Source organism: Parasteatoda tepidariorum, chromosome 5 (genome assembly GCF_043381705.1).
Source record: "Parasteatoda tepidariorum isolate YZ-2023 chromosome 5, CAS_Ptep_4.0, whole genome shotgun sequence".
In the NCBI taxonomy this organism is placed as follows: domain Eukaryota; kingdom Metazoa; phylum Arthropoda; class Arachnida; order Araneae; family Theridiidae; genus Parasteatoda; species Parasteatoda tepidariorum.
The window spans coordinates 50197266-50213123 of record NC_092208.1 but is presented as its reverse complement, the minus strand read 5'-3'; the positions used below and the strand labels follow the sequence as shown (position 1 = coordinate 50213123).

General features: G+C 27.8%; 1 protein-coding gene across 6 annotated transcripts in view; it reads right to left on the bottom strand.

Annotated features, from left to right (window-relative positions):
* The window catches only part of LOC107439366 (putative uncharacterized protein DDB_G0282133), a 51725-nt gene that overhangs the window by 4057 nt on the left and 31810 nt on the right, over window positions 1–15858 (bottom strand). For 2 of the 6 annotated variants that reach the window (XM_043049546.2, XM_016051935.3), the window contains exons 9-13: window positions 12950–13048; window positions 11451–11555; window positions 8707–8808; window positions 5689–5790; window positions 3041–3119 (exon numbers count right to left, since the gene is read on the bottom strand). In XM_043049546.2, coding sequence (XP_042905480.1) covers window positions 3073–3119; window positions 5689–5790; window positions 8707–8808; window positions 11451–11555; window positions 12950–13048 — 455 coding nt within the window. In that variant the 3' untranslated portion in view covers window positions 3041–3072. Of the gene's footprint in view, window positions 1–3040; window positions 3120–5688; window positions 5791–8706; window positions 8809–11426; window positions 11556–12949; window positions 13049–15858 lie in introns of those variants that run through there. The other 4 variants (XM_043049554.2, XM_043049558.2, XM_043049561.2 and 1 more) reach the window with 4 other exon arrangements.

Genomic DNA, 15858 nt, shown 5'->3' with positions numbered 1-15858 from the left:
AGGACATTATAGGTTAAAATGATCCATGAAATTAAAAATAAATTATAACCACGTTTACGAACCAATATATAATTTAAATATAACCCTGGTTAGTTTAACTTCTTTAACTATAACAGTATAAATTTTTTTATAAATTATACCTGAATTACTTTTGTCAATACTGAATACCAATTTTTAAGTTATACCTGGTTTTACAGTATAATTATTATAATAATAAATAATATTTTAAATTTAACACTGAATAAATAAAAGAATAAATAAAATTTTAAATTTAACAGATGTAACATAGCATAAAACTAAATTTCTGTTATAATTCCTGTTAAAAAATTTTGTGTAGAACATTTTGAAATTTTTTTTGTGTTTTCCATTTAGGGCCAAACCTCTTTGACGTATGAAATTCTTTGAAGTATAATCTTTATTTCCTCCCCAAGTATAATCTTTATTTCTAAGTTGAAGATTTTCAAAGAGTCATTTTTTTCATTAAAAATAAAGAGATTTTAGTGTCTAACACAAGCATTGTTCATATCCCTTCTTTCTCCCCTTGTCAGCAAAAATAAGCGTGTCACAAATTCCTCTCAACCCCTAGGTACTTATGTGATATTTAAATGGTTCCAAAAGTTTGTTCTTCCTACATCTCCTAGATGAGAGAAGGCCTCCACATGGATCAAGTTTGTAGAACGACCTAACGAACATAAGCTGAACAATGGGGAAAAATATGAGATGTTTGGACATGACTACAGGATCACATTTCTTGCTTATGGTAACCCATGCAAAGGCTTTCTCTCTTTTTAGCAGTTGTTCGTTCTATTTTCTTATTATATATAACGCGAGCTGAATACCCGTTCTTCGGAAAACGCATAAAATATCCATAAATTAGTACTAAACCACACTACAAAAGGATGCCAAAAATTGAGAGACATATACAACACAATAAATAAAGCAAAAATAATTAAAATAATTTTTAATTATTATTATTTTTTGTCCTTCATCCTTCCCTTTTTGTTAATAGTTAATTAGCTCTCAGCAAAGTTATATACATAGTAAAAGGTATTTTAATATTTTTAGCTGAGAGTTCAGTGACTCATTTACAAATATTATATTTTTGCATTTTCACATTTTAATATAATGTTCAACTTTGTTGGCAATACTGAGGGTATAATGAGCAATGATTGTGGAATTAGAATTAAACTAAATTCCATGACGACCTTTATAAGCTTCTAAGATTCTTAATAATTACAAATTACGAGCTACTTGACTAATTTCCCTCCTGTTATCACAGATACTAAGTTGTAAATATTAACACAGTTATAATAATAAATAAGAATAATCATTATTGTCATGATAAATAAGGATAATCATTATTATCAAATGTTAGATGTTTTATTTTAAAAGGGGCAATTTAACGACAATGTTTCCTTCTCTTGATATTTTGCATTTTATAAAAATATATATTGGGTGCTGGATAGTCTAGGATGCAAATAAGATTTTTACATGAAAGTTAATCTCGAACTGCAGATTTTATTGTGCAATTAACCAATATATTTGATAAACAACATAAGGGTGTTATATTAGTTGTAATATTTACTAAAAAATGAGGTAAACACTTGTTTGCTTTCCCAGATTGTGATCAGCTACGGGTAAGAATTTTTTTTCTCTAACAGAGTTACTCGCTTCGCGTGATTCTTTGATTACTTTAATGCAAAATCATTTTATCGAGTGGTAACTAAAGTTATGTACAAAAATGAAAATTTGCTAGAGATTCCGATTTTCTAAACATCAAAGTGAACGATAATCTGGTGAGAAAAACCTAGGAGGGAAAAATTCACCTTCAAGAATTTACTCATTGACGCTTTTCTAAAACTGCGTTAGTGCAAATTTCTTAACCTTTTCATAGCATTATAAATTGCATATAATAAAAATTACCAGATTTTCCGTATTGGAAGAGAAAAAAATATTGGAATTTTTGCAAGCTTTTTCCATAGGACTCCCACGGGTCAGGAAGAACAAGGAAAACCTGGAATTGTCAGAGAATTCTATTTTGACTCTAAAAAATAGAGAATAGTCAGGGAAGGTTGCAATTTTTTACAAAAACTTGGAAAATTCCTACATCATACCTGGAAAGTAACCAGTCTCAAAATTGTCAGTAGCAGTGATCAGCTATTTAGGTTTAAGTTGCTAAATAATTTTAACATCTATTGCAATTATTTTTTATAAAAATTTCACATTTTAGTGAAACTTCCATTCTCATTCAATGATATTTTTTTGCTTACAAAATCTAATATTTGACATTAAAAATAAAAAGTTTTCGAATGAAAAATTGCATTGTATAAATAAAATATGGTCTGCATTTTCATTAAAATTTTCCTGCTGGAAAAGTCAAGGAATATTTTTTTTTTTTTTTTTGTAATTGAGTGGAAACTTTGCTTCCATTTTCTATAAATTGGAATAATACTTCAATTTTCAGTTGATAGCAAATAAAATAAAAAGTTTCATGAACTGCAAGTTTCAAAATTAGTGCATGCTAAACACAGTTAAAACAAGGCTAATACTACGCATGAGTTTCGTTCAATATTTTCTTTTCACTATTGGTTTCCCCACAGCAGACGGTCTTTAGACTTTGTGGTAAGGAGAGTTCTTTCAAGAGACAAACTATAAAAGGTAAGGTAAATTCTGTTTGCCTGTTACAACAATATCTTTTCAATCGCAAAATTTTTAAATAATTTCTTCATTTCATTTAAGTCGAATTTATAATTTTGATATCCACATACATTTTTCAATTCTTCCAGACATGAATGGTATTTTTGTTGTAAAAATAATAAATGAAAGTTTTACATTTTTGTTACACAAAAACATACATCAATGCCTTTATTTTATCCCACTGCATAAGCTTTATTTATCCCACTGAGAAAAATTATTTGTATTTTTTGATTGTTTTTTGAAAGGAATAAAGAGCTTACAAACAGCTTTAAAAAAAAAACAACAACAACAAAGAGACATTATCAATAATGAAATACAAATGCTTAATAATGCATATACTTGCCATATTTCATTTCTGTTTGTTTCAATGATGGGTCAATCTAAAGTCACTAAAAGTGACTTTTTTGCTCTCAAATTATAACCTACAATTAAAAATACATTTTAGACCAAAAATGGCTAGCACAATATATAATATTGTGGAATTTCTCAAAATATTTTTGTTGTTTATTGACATTAGGCATAAAAAACTTTTTAAAATCAAGTTACAGGTATTTTGATGAAAAAACTATATATTTTTACTATGAGAATGGCTGTCACTTACCAAGCTTCTAAAAACAGCTTGCACAAATCATTTCAGAGTGCTTCTTCCACAAAAATCGAAATTTATTCATTCTTTTTTATTGTTTCTCATTCAACTTTATATATTTAGATTTTAAGCACACTGTAAGTTACTATTAACAATTTTAACCTACCGTGAATATTTTTTATGTGATAAACTTTAATTTGTTCATACAATTCAAAAAACATAGGTTTTATAAATACTGATTATAAATGTTAAAAAGCAATATTTCCTTAAATCAAATAATTTTAAAAAACCTGGAATCAGAAAAGTGTTGCTAGATTTTTTCTATGTTTTTTAAAGAACAGGGGGAAAAATAAAATAAAAATGCAGAAAAGTTTCTTTATTTTTAAACACAATAAAAAAATCTATTGAAAAATATGTTGCTGAACATTAAGAGGAAAAAAAAAGATCTTTTCGAGGAGGAAAAATGATAATTCAATAGCTTTATGTACGGCCTACATAAAATTAAATACAGTGCATTCCCGATTATCCTGGTTAATCACCGGGACAGGTCGCACGGACAATCGAAAAACACGGATAATCCGAAAACTCCTTTTATTAAAGAAAAATTCAATATCAGTACAAAAAACATAAAAATTTGTGACATTTGCATGCATAACATCAAACTAGGAATTTTCCTTATTGAAAAATGTGTAATGCGTCTTTGCCATACATCGATACACATATTTTACGAACCGCAGTAATGTCACCATAATCAAATCCTCCCAGATAATCTAATAAAGTTTCCACAGAACAGCAGAATGAGAAATTATATTTCATTCATTTACTACATCTTCTGCATCAGTTACTATCATCACTATTTGATTTAACAACATAACGATGTCTTCATCAGTCAAATACTGGAAGCCAGGCTCACATGCATCACTTTGAAAACAATCTTTTAAATTTTCTTCATCAAGAATTTCGAAACCTTAGATTTCTTTTGCTTGTTCGAGAATACTGTTATCATATTTTTCTTGAACATCTGAAGAGGATTGTTCATCAAGCGGTTTCATCTTTCCCCACGATCGTAATAACGTAGACGATTTTCCATATCATCCATAACGTAGACGATTTGTTCCATATACTGCAATCCAATAACGAATATTGCTTTCCAAAAATTTGGTAGTGTTATAACTTCATGAATCAAATTTTTTTAATCTTGAAAATGTTTCTCTTTATATTTTTTGTGTGACTCCGGAATAAGCACGGATAATCGAGAGTATACTGCAATTGTTTTGTACAGTTCTTACAATTTATTGTATTTGGTGTTTCAAAGCAGAGGATATTAATCAATATACCTTTTACTTGTGGTATAGCTAGCAGGGAACAAGAAAGAGCATATGTCCATGGCTATAGCATTAGAGATGCACCCAAAATTACAAAAAATAATTTCAAATGAATTCCGCAATAAATTTTTATATCCTTTCAACACTCTCTAAAGTTTCCTTTACTAATTACAAGCCCAATATTTATTAACAATTTTGATCCCATTTACCTAAAAATGGAATAGAATGTGTATTATTGTTGTAGTTTCCTATGCATGTAGGTTTATTACTTTTTAAATAATTTTTTGCAAATTGGAGAAACAATATGAAAAAATAAACACTCATCCTTCAATCAAAAACAAACATCTAAGTGTAGTACAGCCTACATACTTTATTCACGTATACTGTTCAATTTTAAACTAAATCAAATGAATGATTTTACAATGACGAGTTACAATGATTTAAAATTGTAAAATCTTATTCAATGTGAAATCTAATTAATGAATTTAGTTTTACAGAATATAAACTTATAACAGTTTCAAATAATTCCCTTAAGTTTGACAGTCCCAACAGTAAATTTGGTCCAAAATAGCAGGTACTTACGGACCTAATAATTGAAAATTAGGGTCCTGAAAACCCCCCCCCCATATTTAACCAAATCAAACAATATGTGGGATAAACTTAATAATAAAAGAAATTTTTTTATCTTGTTTAATTTAAAAAAAAATATTTAAGAAGTTTTTTTTTTTTTTTTTTAAATTAACTTGTTTTAAGATTTAGTAAAAATGTTTCAAATCACAAATATAAAATTTATTAAAGCCTGCATGCCATAATGAATTTGATAAATGCTACTCTTAGAATTAGAAAAAAAAAGGAAAAATGACTTAAGGTCATGAAGGAAATAACAGAGTTGTTCAAAGATCTCTCTTCTAACATTTGACTAATTTATTTCTGGAAACAATCTAAGTGATATCAGGGTTATAGGGAAGGACAAAATAACCAGCACTGATTGGAAAGAAAGAGATTAGAAAATTATAATAATAAAAGTCAGGAAGATTCTCCATTCCTTCAGGAAGACTCAAAGATTGTCCAGTAATTTACCTTTATTTTGACTGATTATTTCCTGCTGTGAAGATGTTTCTTGAGGAACAATTTCAGTTTTTCTGGCATTTCCTTTACCTCGTTGTGGCGTTAAAGGAGCTACTGAAACAATATATTGCTTATAAATAAATACAAACAACAGTATATTAATTTTTGAGCATTTTTATTCACATAACTTTTTTCTTCTTCAAAAATATATGTGTAGCCACAAAGTTGAAACTTTGGTCCTATCAACTCTTTTTTTCTTTTTTATGACAAAATTTTTTAAAAGGACAAAATGATTTTACAAATAAAATTTTCTTAAATATGCATTTATATATTTATACCGGGAATATTCTCACAATCTATTTACTCAAGATTCTGTTGCCAATCAATTGTTAGCATAATGAAGAGTTTTTTTTTTTTTTGCATATAAATAGAAATAATTTCTGCGCTAATGTTAGTTTTTTTTTTTTTTTTAAATTTTTAAGCCAACAACTTTCAGAAAAGGTTAAAATCTACAAAATGGACACAAAATACTAGATAATAATTTAAAAAAAAAAAAAAGAAAAAAAAACTCAATTTTAAATAAAGAAATGTAATCTACCAGCAACGCAAGAGCTAAGAAGAAAAGCAAATCTGTCAATGGGATCACTCCTTAAAATTTTACTATTGTAAGTCTTTTGATACAAATTTATAAGCATAAGCTTTATTTTACCTACCATTTCTTAAAAAAATAAATATTACCTAATTTACGCTTATTTTGTGCCAGTTCAGCAACATTTTTTTTAATCAATAATTTTATTATTAGAACCAATCCATTTCTAACTATACTAAATTTACTCAGTATTTTCTGTTAAATTCTAGAAAAGTTAAGGTTTTAATCTCTAAGTTATTTATGATTTCTTTAATTTTAATAATATTTTCGATTTAATAAAAATGTTCTGACAAAATTCTTGCCAAGATGACACGTGGTTTTTCTAAGGGACAGTAAAGTATGATTGATTGTTCCACTTAAATGCAAAGAAACTAAAGTAGGTTTAGAATTTGAGGAAAAACCGATTGTTATATTTATCTCCCATCTCCTTAACTCATTTAATTGCTTTACAATAAGGTAAAACACATTGATTTTAAAAATATATGACTAATAATAAATGAGTAACTTTTAAATTAAGTGTAAAAGAGAATAAAAAACTATTCTAATGTCTGATAACTTTTTTGATGAAAATTTGCATGAAAAAATACTTGTAATTTTTTTTATTAGTTATAAATACTTAATTTCAATTGTGTGCGGTATAAAAACAACTACCGAGAACTAAATTTTTATTTTGAGGTAAATAATAAACATTAAATGTAAAATATCATAAACTGAACATTTTTATGATGTTATTTTAATCTTGGATTTTTTCTTTTATTAAAATAAACTTTTTATCTATTAAAATATTTTTGTTTGCTGTAGCGTTTACTCTTTTCAGGTAAATACGAGCCCACAACCATAGTATGACACATTAAATATTTTTAGCTTTCATTATGTTTTCTTTCTCTATTAATTTAATACTGGATTTAGGTTTAACTCTATTTGATTATTTTTCATTGTGTTAAATCTCAAATATAAAAGGTTAAAATGTAAAGCTGGATCTATATAACAAAAAATATCTAACTTTTAAACTTAATCTTAAAGTAAAATTTCTTTGCAACTCAATTTCAATGAAAATCTTACTGACTTTAAAATAACTTATTTCATTTTATGTACATATTAAGTTCATTTTTAATTATTTTAAATAGCTTAAACATTTTAATTTTATATTACATTAAAATATTTAAATCAGAGCAGATTTTTAATTACCAACCTGCAACTTTATTCAATTATTGCCCACTAAATTAAAATATAAGTTTACTTAAAAAAGTATTAAAAGTTTTGAGGACAATCATAATAGTAAAAGTTTCCTGACTGATATGTCGAGAAATTTAAGAGTCACCCCCTTTTCAAACTTACCTATAAGTTAGAACTACTCTTAGAACACTCTTTATCCACTGGTACAGCTTATTTCAATTCTAAAAAGGTGCCCCCAAAATTCTAGGAAAATTCCCCTGTGAAGCATTTATAAACAGATTCAAACAAACACGTTATCTTTTCTACTTCCTATAGATATGCCACTCTTAAAAAGATCCCCCATAAATATAGGTAAAGCAGGATAATTTGAAGCTATGAACATTTCCCTGTCGTAAAGAGGAATCAGCTTAGTAGGTAAACCCCACAGAGATACAAGAGTATCGCCTAGAACAGTGGTGCGCAAACTTTTTTCGACCGCGGCCCCTTTTGCAGAGAGAAAATTTTTGGCGACCCCTAGAGATAAATGTTCACAAATACGATGTATATTTCGCGCATTTCTTTCGTTAANGAGGGAAGTACAAATATTTGACATTTTTGAACATGGAAGAGCCTCATATCGATGTCCTAAAATGATTATTTTAAGTGTTTTTTACCTAATAAAATGAATAAATAATAATAATAAAAAAAAAAAACAAATTTCTTTTTGAAACTATTAAAAAAAAATGAATATAGTTAAAATATTACCATTTACAATGGGGTGTTTGAACCTCCTAAATTCCTCTCTTACCTACATCCCTGAACCCAATCCAGAAGAAAAGGGAACTCCCAGATCAAGTGTTAATAGAAATTTGCCTTTGTGGCGGAACTATCATGCTTTTGCATTAAATGAAGAGGAAAATTACCTATGGTTCAGTCCCCTCCCACGGCAAGGTAAAAAAAAACCATTTAAAATCTCAAATAGTAACATTTATTAAAGCCAGTACGCCTTAATGAATTTGATAAATGCTACTTTTAGGATCAGAACTATGACTATTTCACATTTGACTAATTTATTTCTCGAAACAACTGTAACTGTATCAGGATTGCGGCCAAGGACAAAATAAACAGCACTGATTAGAAAAAAAGAGATTAGAAAATTATAATAATAAAAATCTGGAAGATTCTCTCTTCTTCCAGGAAGACTTAAAGATTGTCCAATAATTTACCTTCATTTTGAGTGATTATTTTCTGCTGTGAAGATGATTCTTGAGGAACAATTACAGTTCTTCTGGGCCTTCTTTCACTTCGTTGTGGCGTTAAAGGAGCTACTGAAACAATACATTGCTTTTAAATAAATACAAACAACAGATACAGAGATAAAAAAAAAGTGTAGTATTTTCTTGGTAGTAAAAAAATGTTAAAATTGGAACATTTTAAAAATAGGAAATAATTATCTAAATTTTCTAAAGGAAAGGGTGCATTTCTATGAAATTTCATAAATGCCTCACTTGCTTGAAAAATTGACGCGTGAGCTTTGGTGTTTCTTTAGGTGAAATTTGAGAACAAACCTAGTTCATCCAATATAGGAAAGGCCAAATTTATATTAAATTTCATGCATGTCCCTTTTTTTTGAGCAATTGATGGGTTGTGTAAGATCGTCAATGTAATTTTGTTGGCAAGCGTAAAGATTACCTGGAATTCGGATTTCGTAAGAATTTTTGATAATAGGAAGTTGATTCTTAAAAGTTAATCAAATAAGAGCTTGTTAACAGCTTTAGGTTTAACACTCTGAACATGTTTAGATAACTAAAATAGGGAGGGAGAAAAACCCTTATTTTGGGCAAATAATAATGCAGTTTATTTCATTCTTCAATAGGTTATGTGAAGAACATTTATTAAGAGATCTGTAAACCAAGCTGTTAAAGGCAGCAATTTTCTGTGTGGGTGGATGACAGGGAGAAAAGTGTAGTGGTAGAGTATTAGTAAATGGTTCTGCAATATACACTTATTTACATAGCTTTATTTCTATGGATAACAAGGATGTCCAAAGAAGGAAGGTGATTGTCAGATTGTTTTTCAACAGTGAATTAAATGCATTAAAGTTAATTGAATGCTCACCTCTACTGTGTAAAGTTCATGATGTATTGTATTAATTTTAACCAAATCTCAATTTTCATGATAAAATTTGAAGTCATATTCTGAGTGTTGGCGGTGTAATGGATCTTGTTTGACTCTGTCAGACAGTTGAATAAATCATTACAACAATAATGAATTTGGAAAAAAAAGATTAATTTTTGACATTACTGAAGAAAAAAGAGGAGTGGTAAAATGGAATTTTTAGGCACAAACTTGCAAAATAGAGACCATTTAGAAAACTTATTGGCAGCCTTACAATTGAAGTAAACCTTTTATTCTTTGATAAAAATAAGCATGATTAGAGAATAAAAAAGAATAAGCTAACTTTGTTTTATAAATTCTAATTTATAGTAAAAATTTGAGAGAATGGTTAATAGCTATTTTGGTATAATTGATGACTGAATATTACACGTTGACATGTAAGGCAATTTAATTTTCAAGACCTGACAGATACTGGACTAGGAAATATTATGTAGTTATATAGCATGACAGGATGTACAACACACAAAAAAAGGGAACTCCTTATTAACTTAACTAATGATGGGATTTACAAATACTATGACTTAATGACTCGTAGTCCTAACTTTAATTGGCGTAGACAGTATTTTATAAAAATAATATTTAGATATTTTATAAAAAAATAATAAGGAACATGAACTATAAGAACAAAACGCAGTATGAGAAAAAAAAATGTCTGTTTCATAACTTAAACTGCACAAATTAAGTAGCATACTTAAAGTTAGTCCTATGGAACATTGAGATTGCATCTTAGAATATAAAAATCTGATCATTAGAGCAAATTAGGCAGCTGCTCTATTTATTCAACAAAAAATAAGTACCTTTTCAGCACTTTTCAAGCACTCAAAAAATATTTTTAAGCACTTTAAAAAAATATCATAATTAGGCATTTATCAAGAGTTGGGAAGTTTTTGACAATTAACAGTTTTATCTTGTTTTAACTGTCATGTCAAAAAAACAAACAAACCCTTTTGGCATTGCTTTTGACAATTGTCAAAAATCATGAAATTTTGAATCATGTAAAACGAATGTTGTTTTCATACATTACAGACTAACAATACGCCGAAATAGATTGGGGTTGAATTAATTATGAAAACGTTGAATAGAACAATGTGAACTGTCTTTTCGCATAATTCGAAGTGAAAATCAACATAGTAAAGGAAAAATATCATTTTGAAAAAGGGAAAATTAAGCACTTTTTAAAAACACTCAATGAAAAAAGCACCTTTAAGGGCTTTTAAAAAACGAAAATCAATACCTTTAAGCACTTTTTAAAAAATGCTATGCACCATGTGCACATAGTATAATTATTTTTGCATTATGTATAATTAAAAAAATATTAAAATGAATAAAAAATAATAATTATTTAAAATTATATTTATAAGTTATTTTAGGATAAACAAACTTTCATAATGGGTGCTGGTATTTTTTATTTGCACAATTAGTTGTGGAAATATGGCACAAAAACAAAATTACAGGGTATAAACTATTGAGTTTTTTTTTTTACTCCTATAGTGAGGGTTAAAACCCAAGTTTGTTTGCAATAAATTACTTCGTGCATGATTTTTCAGTTATATTAATGATTAGCTGAAAGTAGACAGTCTGTTCCAAGCGATACCCTTCTACCTTAAATCAGAAATGAAATACATGAAAATGAGATCATAATTATTCAGGCTACATTTTTTTTGCTGATTACAGACAATTTGATTTAGATCAAAAGGTTAGCAACATTTCAATTGTTTTAATAGAAAATCAAATATATTTCAACATGCATATCAATATGAAGACTCACAATAAAAGTATTAATAAATCTTACGATTGTTCACCGGTGATAAGTTTTTTTTAGGATCATCTCCTTCGTCAGAAGGTGACTTGCTTAAGCTATTATCTTTTTTTGAAGAATTTCTGGACTTGTTTCTGCCTAAAAAATGATAAGAAACCAGATCAAAGCCCCAAGTATCTCATACAAAAAATACAATCTGCTCATTAAATAAATTGAAGCATCACACAGGTATCAGAGGGCAAGTTTTACATAAAATTTTTGCTTTAACCTTTTAAGTGTAAGTATCTGGAGAAGACTGAATGGAATCTATTCCTTCATGAATTGATCATCGATTTCACATAGGCAAAAATTAACAGTTTGTTATACTTTAACCTTTTGAGCTTAAGCACCTGAAAAAGATTTATGAAATCTTTCCCTTTATGCACGGATTTCCCATAAGCAGAAATTAATAGTTTTTTATACAAGAAAGCACATAGGTTTAGTAATAAAAAATTAATAGTTAAATTTTACAATAAAATGGATAAACTGTCTGTTTGTCTAAAGAACTCCCTCACCAGTTGTCGTGAGTACTATTGGTAACTATAGTTGTGAGGTTAAACTATTTTAAATAGGAATGAGGGATAAACATTTAGGAAACATTTCAATTCAAGTTGGCAAAAAAGTATCAAATGCTCCCTTTTTGAAATGCATTTTTACTTGCTTTCATAGCAGCAGACAGTTCCAAGACTGCGACAGGAGTTCTTTAGATAGGAACCTTTTCTTTCATGCACTGGTTTCACATAGGCATAGGCAGAAATAATAGTTTGTTATGCAAGAAAGCAGATTGGTACAATAATGAAAAATTTAAAGTTAAATCTCAAAATAAAATCGACAAACTGGCAATTTAATTACTGTCTGACTAAAGAATATATTTCATCCACATTCTAATATATTTTAGACATATTTCCAGCCTGCGCTTGAAAATCCAAATATTTTGCTATCTTAAAATAGTTGCGTTTTTATACATTCTAATGTGATTGTAAAATTTGACGAGCAACCATGTTGCTAATTGTGTTACACTGTTTGCAAAAACATTGCTATGGTGACTGAGCCAGAGCCAATAACAGTTTTTCCTCCAAGTGAATCAGTTCAGTTTTGTCTTTACTCTGAAGAGAAGTAAATCAGTATTTATATTAATCTGAATTCATACACATGTTATTGGCTAATTTTGAAGAGATTTTATAATTTACAAGAATACTATCTATTGAAAAGAATTTCTTTTAGAATAATGGTTGGAAAAGGAGGATAAACAAGGAGGAAAGAATTTTGTTTAGTTTTGATTAAGAAAAAAAAAATTAATGTGTCATACTTTAATTCTGTAAAAAAAATTTATTTTTATATTTTTGATACTTGTGATCAGATGTAATGAAGAATAAAAAGAAAGAACTTACAGTTATCTAAAATAATGCTATGTAATATGTGACAAAGAACAGTATTTAATTATATATATAAAAAAAAATCAATTGATAGTTTTGACACATTTGGCATCTTACGATTGTTCACCGGTGAAACGTTTTTTTCAAGAGTATCTCCTTCATTGGAAGATTTCTCGCTTAAACTACTAACTTCTTCTGAACAACTTTTGGATTTGTCTAAAAAAGATAGAAAACCACATTAGAGCCCTAACTATCTCACACACACACAAAAAAAAAAGTTTGTTAAATAAATTAACACATTACACAGGAATCAGAAGATAAGTTTTAAATTTTGCTTTGACCTTTTAAGTGTAAGCATCTGGATAAGATTGTATGCAATATTTTCTTTAATGCAATGATTTCCCACAGGCAGAAATTAAAAACTTGTTTTGCAAGAAAGCATATTGATTTAATAAAAAAATTCACAGTTAAATTTTAAAATAAATCAACAAACTGGCAATAGAAATACTCTCTGTCTGACAAAAGAACTATCTCATCAGTTGTCTAGAGCAGTGGTTCTCAATTTTTTTTGGCTTTACAAGACTTAATCAGGGATCCTCTTTTGGCAGAGCCCGAGACTTAAAAAATAAATTAAAATATTTAACGATTGATAGATAATTAATAATAAAATATTTAATGAATGAAAAAAAATGCAATAGTTTCATTACATAGTCTTATCAATAGTTAAATTACGTCAGACAGTTAAATTTACAGGTTTAGTGCAATTAGTTTGCACAAGTTGGCATGCAGTTTTCTAACTTGATTTTGGTATATGTATAATCTGAATATACATAAGCTAAGACTTGGTTTTCTTTGAAATACAGATGAAAAGGACTGAAATAAATGTTGAAAACTGTTAGTACCGAAACATGATTCATTGTTAAATTTGATTACTTTTATTTCATGAAAATACTAATGTAATTTTCCATAAATGTGTCAAAAATTTATTATATATATATTTTAAAAACTTTTGTTTTTGTTTTGCAAAATAAATTTTTTTTTGTTTATATATATATACATATATATAATAAAACTGAGAGCTTTTCTCTTTCTAAAACTGTTTTGTTTCTACGTCAACTTTAACAGAAATTATGAGATTTGAAAAAAAACCCATTTAAATTGGTTTTTACATAGATTTGTACCTTTTTTTCCTCAAAATTAATTTTTTGGTCATTTTCCTTAGTTTCATTACCTTAGCTAGTCATTTTCCTACCACAAAATATTTTAGTTCACATAACTTGAAATTTTGCATAAATGTTTTCTAGACCTATGTCTAGGGAATAGGCAAAGGATTAGTTGACTAAACTATTATTTTACAGCTAAACTAAAAATAACTAAACGATATGTTTTACCAAATAAGTTGCGATATTTACTATAAAATATCTAACTATTAATATTATGTCTAATGCACAGTCTATTCCTGAAGTTGTGTTTTTATGACAATTATAAAGCAAGAATAATGAAAAAATAATACATTTCATTAAAGCTATCTAATTTTGAAATAGGTAAATTTTTGGTGTGTTTTTTAGCTAGTTCTCGCTTAATATTAAAAAAAAAAAGTTTTTTTCAAAAATTATTTTTTTGTATTCATTTTATGTTCTAGTGTTATAGCCCGGTGGCTAAATGGTAGCGCTTCGCGCTCCCGTGCCACAGGTCCTGAGTTCGATCCTCGGGTCGGGCAAGGTTGACTCAGCCTCTCATTCCTTCAGTGGGTCGATAAATGAGTACCAAGCATGCTTAGGGTAAACACTGGGGGTTCCGCGTTCGGCTGACCGCCTGACTGGAACATCTGCCCCTGCACCCCAGAGCCCAAGGTTAAAAAAACTGAGATGGGCACAGCAGGCCTTGGCCCTCTTTGGGCTGTCGCGCCACTGAGCTTTTAGTTTATGTTCTAGTGTATACTACACACATATATCCAAATAAAAAATTTCTAAATTGAAAATTTTGCCCCTAAGGTATTTGGGAACCATAGGTCTTTAATTTCATACCAATAGAGAGCAATATTTTTCAAAGAATAAGAATACTTACTAGTGTGAAGATTCATATAAATTAATAAGCAACCGAGCAACTTTTAAGCAACCGAGTAAAGTAATAAATTTGTATTTTCTATATACTTTTTATTATCCTTGTAACCTTTTATTTAGATCCATCTCTTATATATATATGATAATTTATTTCAGGATTTTTCCTAAGGAAAACACTTTGATACTTATACATCACTGTTTTAAATTGTTAAAACACATGAATTGGAAAATATTAATAGATATTGCATTCAATATATCTGCTTGCTTAATACTTTATTACTTATAAAAATTTAAAGTTTAAAAAGATAAAACATCTTTATCTTTTATTATTTTCAGTTACACACGTTACACATCGTTCAGTTCACATCGTTATTTTCAGTTTTTAAACAAAACTAGTAAAGCTTTTTTTAATAAAATATAATGCTAATTTTATACCTAATAATGTTTGGAATTTTATATCTAATAATGTTGGAAGTAACATAAAACTAAATAGTTATAACAAAAATATATGCATTGATTTAATAATAAATATATGTAAAACTGCTAGTAATATTTTATTCCCTACATAATTTTAAAACAATTTTTTTTAAAATAAAAAGTTTATTACAAAAAAAAAAAAATCACAATTAAGTGTTAAATTCATTCAACTCAGTTCATTTTTACATTTCGTTTAAATAAAACTATAAGCTTAGACATTTTATTTTCATTTCTCGTGACTGAATACTAAACTGAATCAAAAGTTTAAAATAGTTCATAACCAAAATCATCATAATAAAAAATAATTTTTTAGTTAGTAATTTTTTCAAATAGACGTTTATTAAAGCATGAAATAGTTCCTGTTTCATCCAAAACTTGAAATTCGATTTTGAGAAAAAATGTAACTTTTTTTTAATTTTTTGAATTTATTTAAACATTAACAGTTATAAAGTATTTATACATATTTTTAAAAATTTATGACTAGTG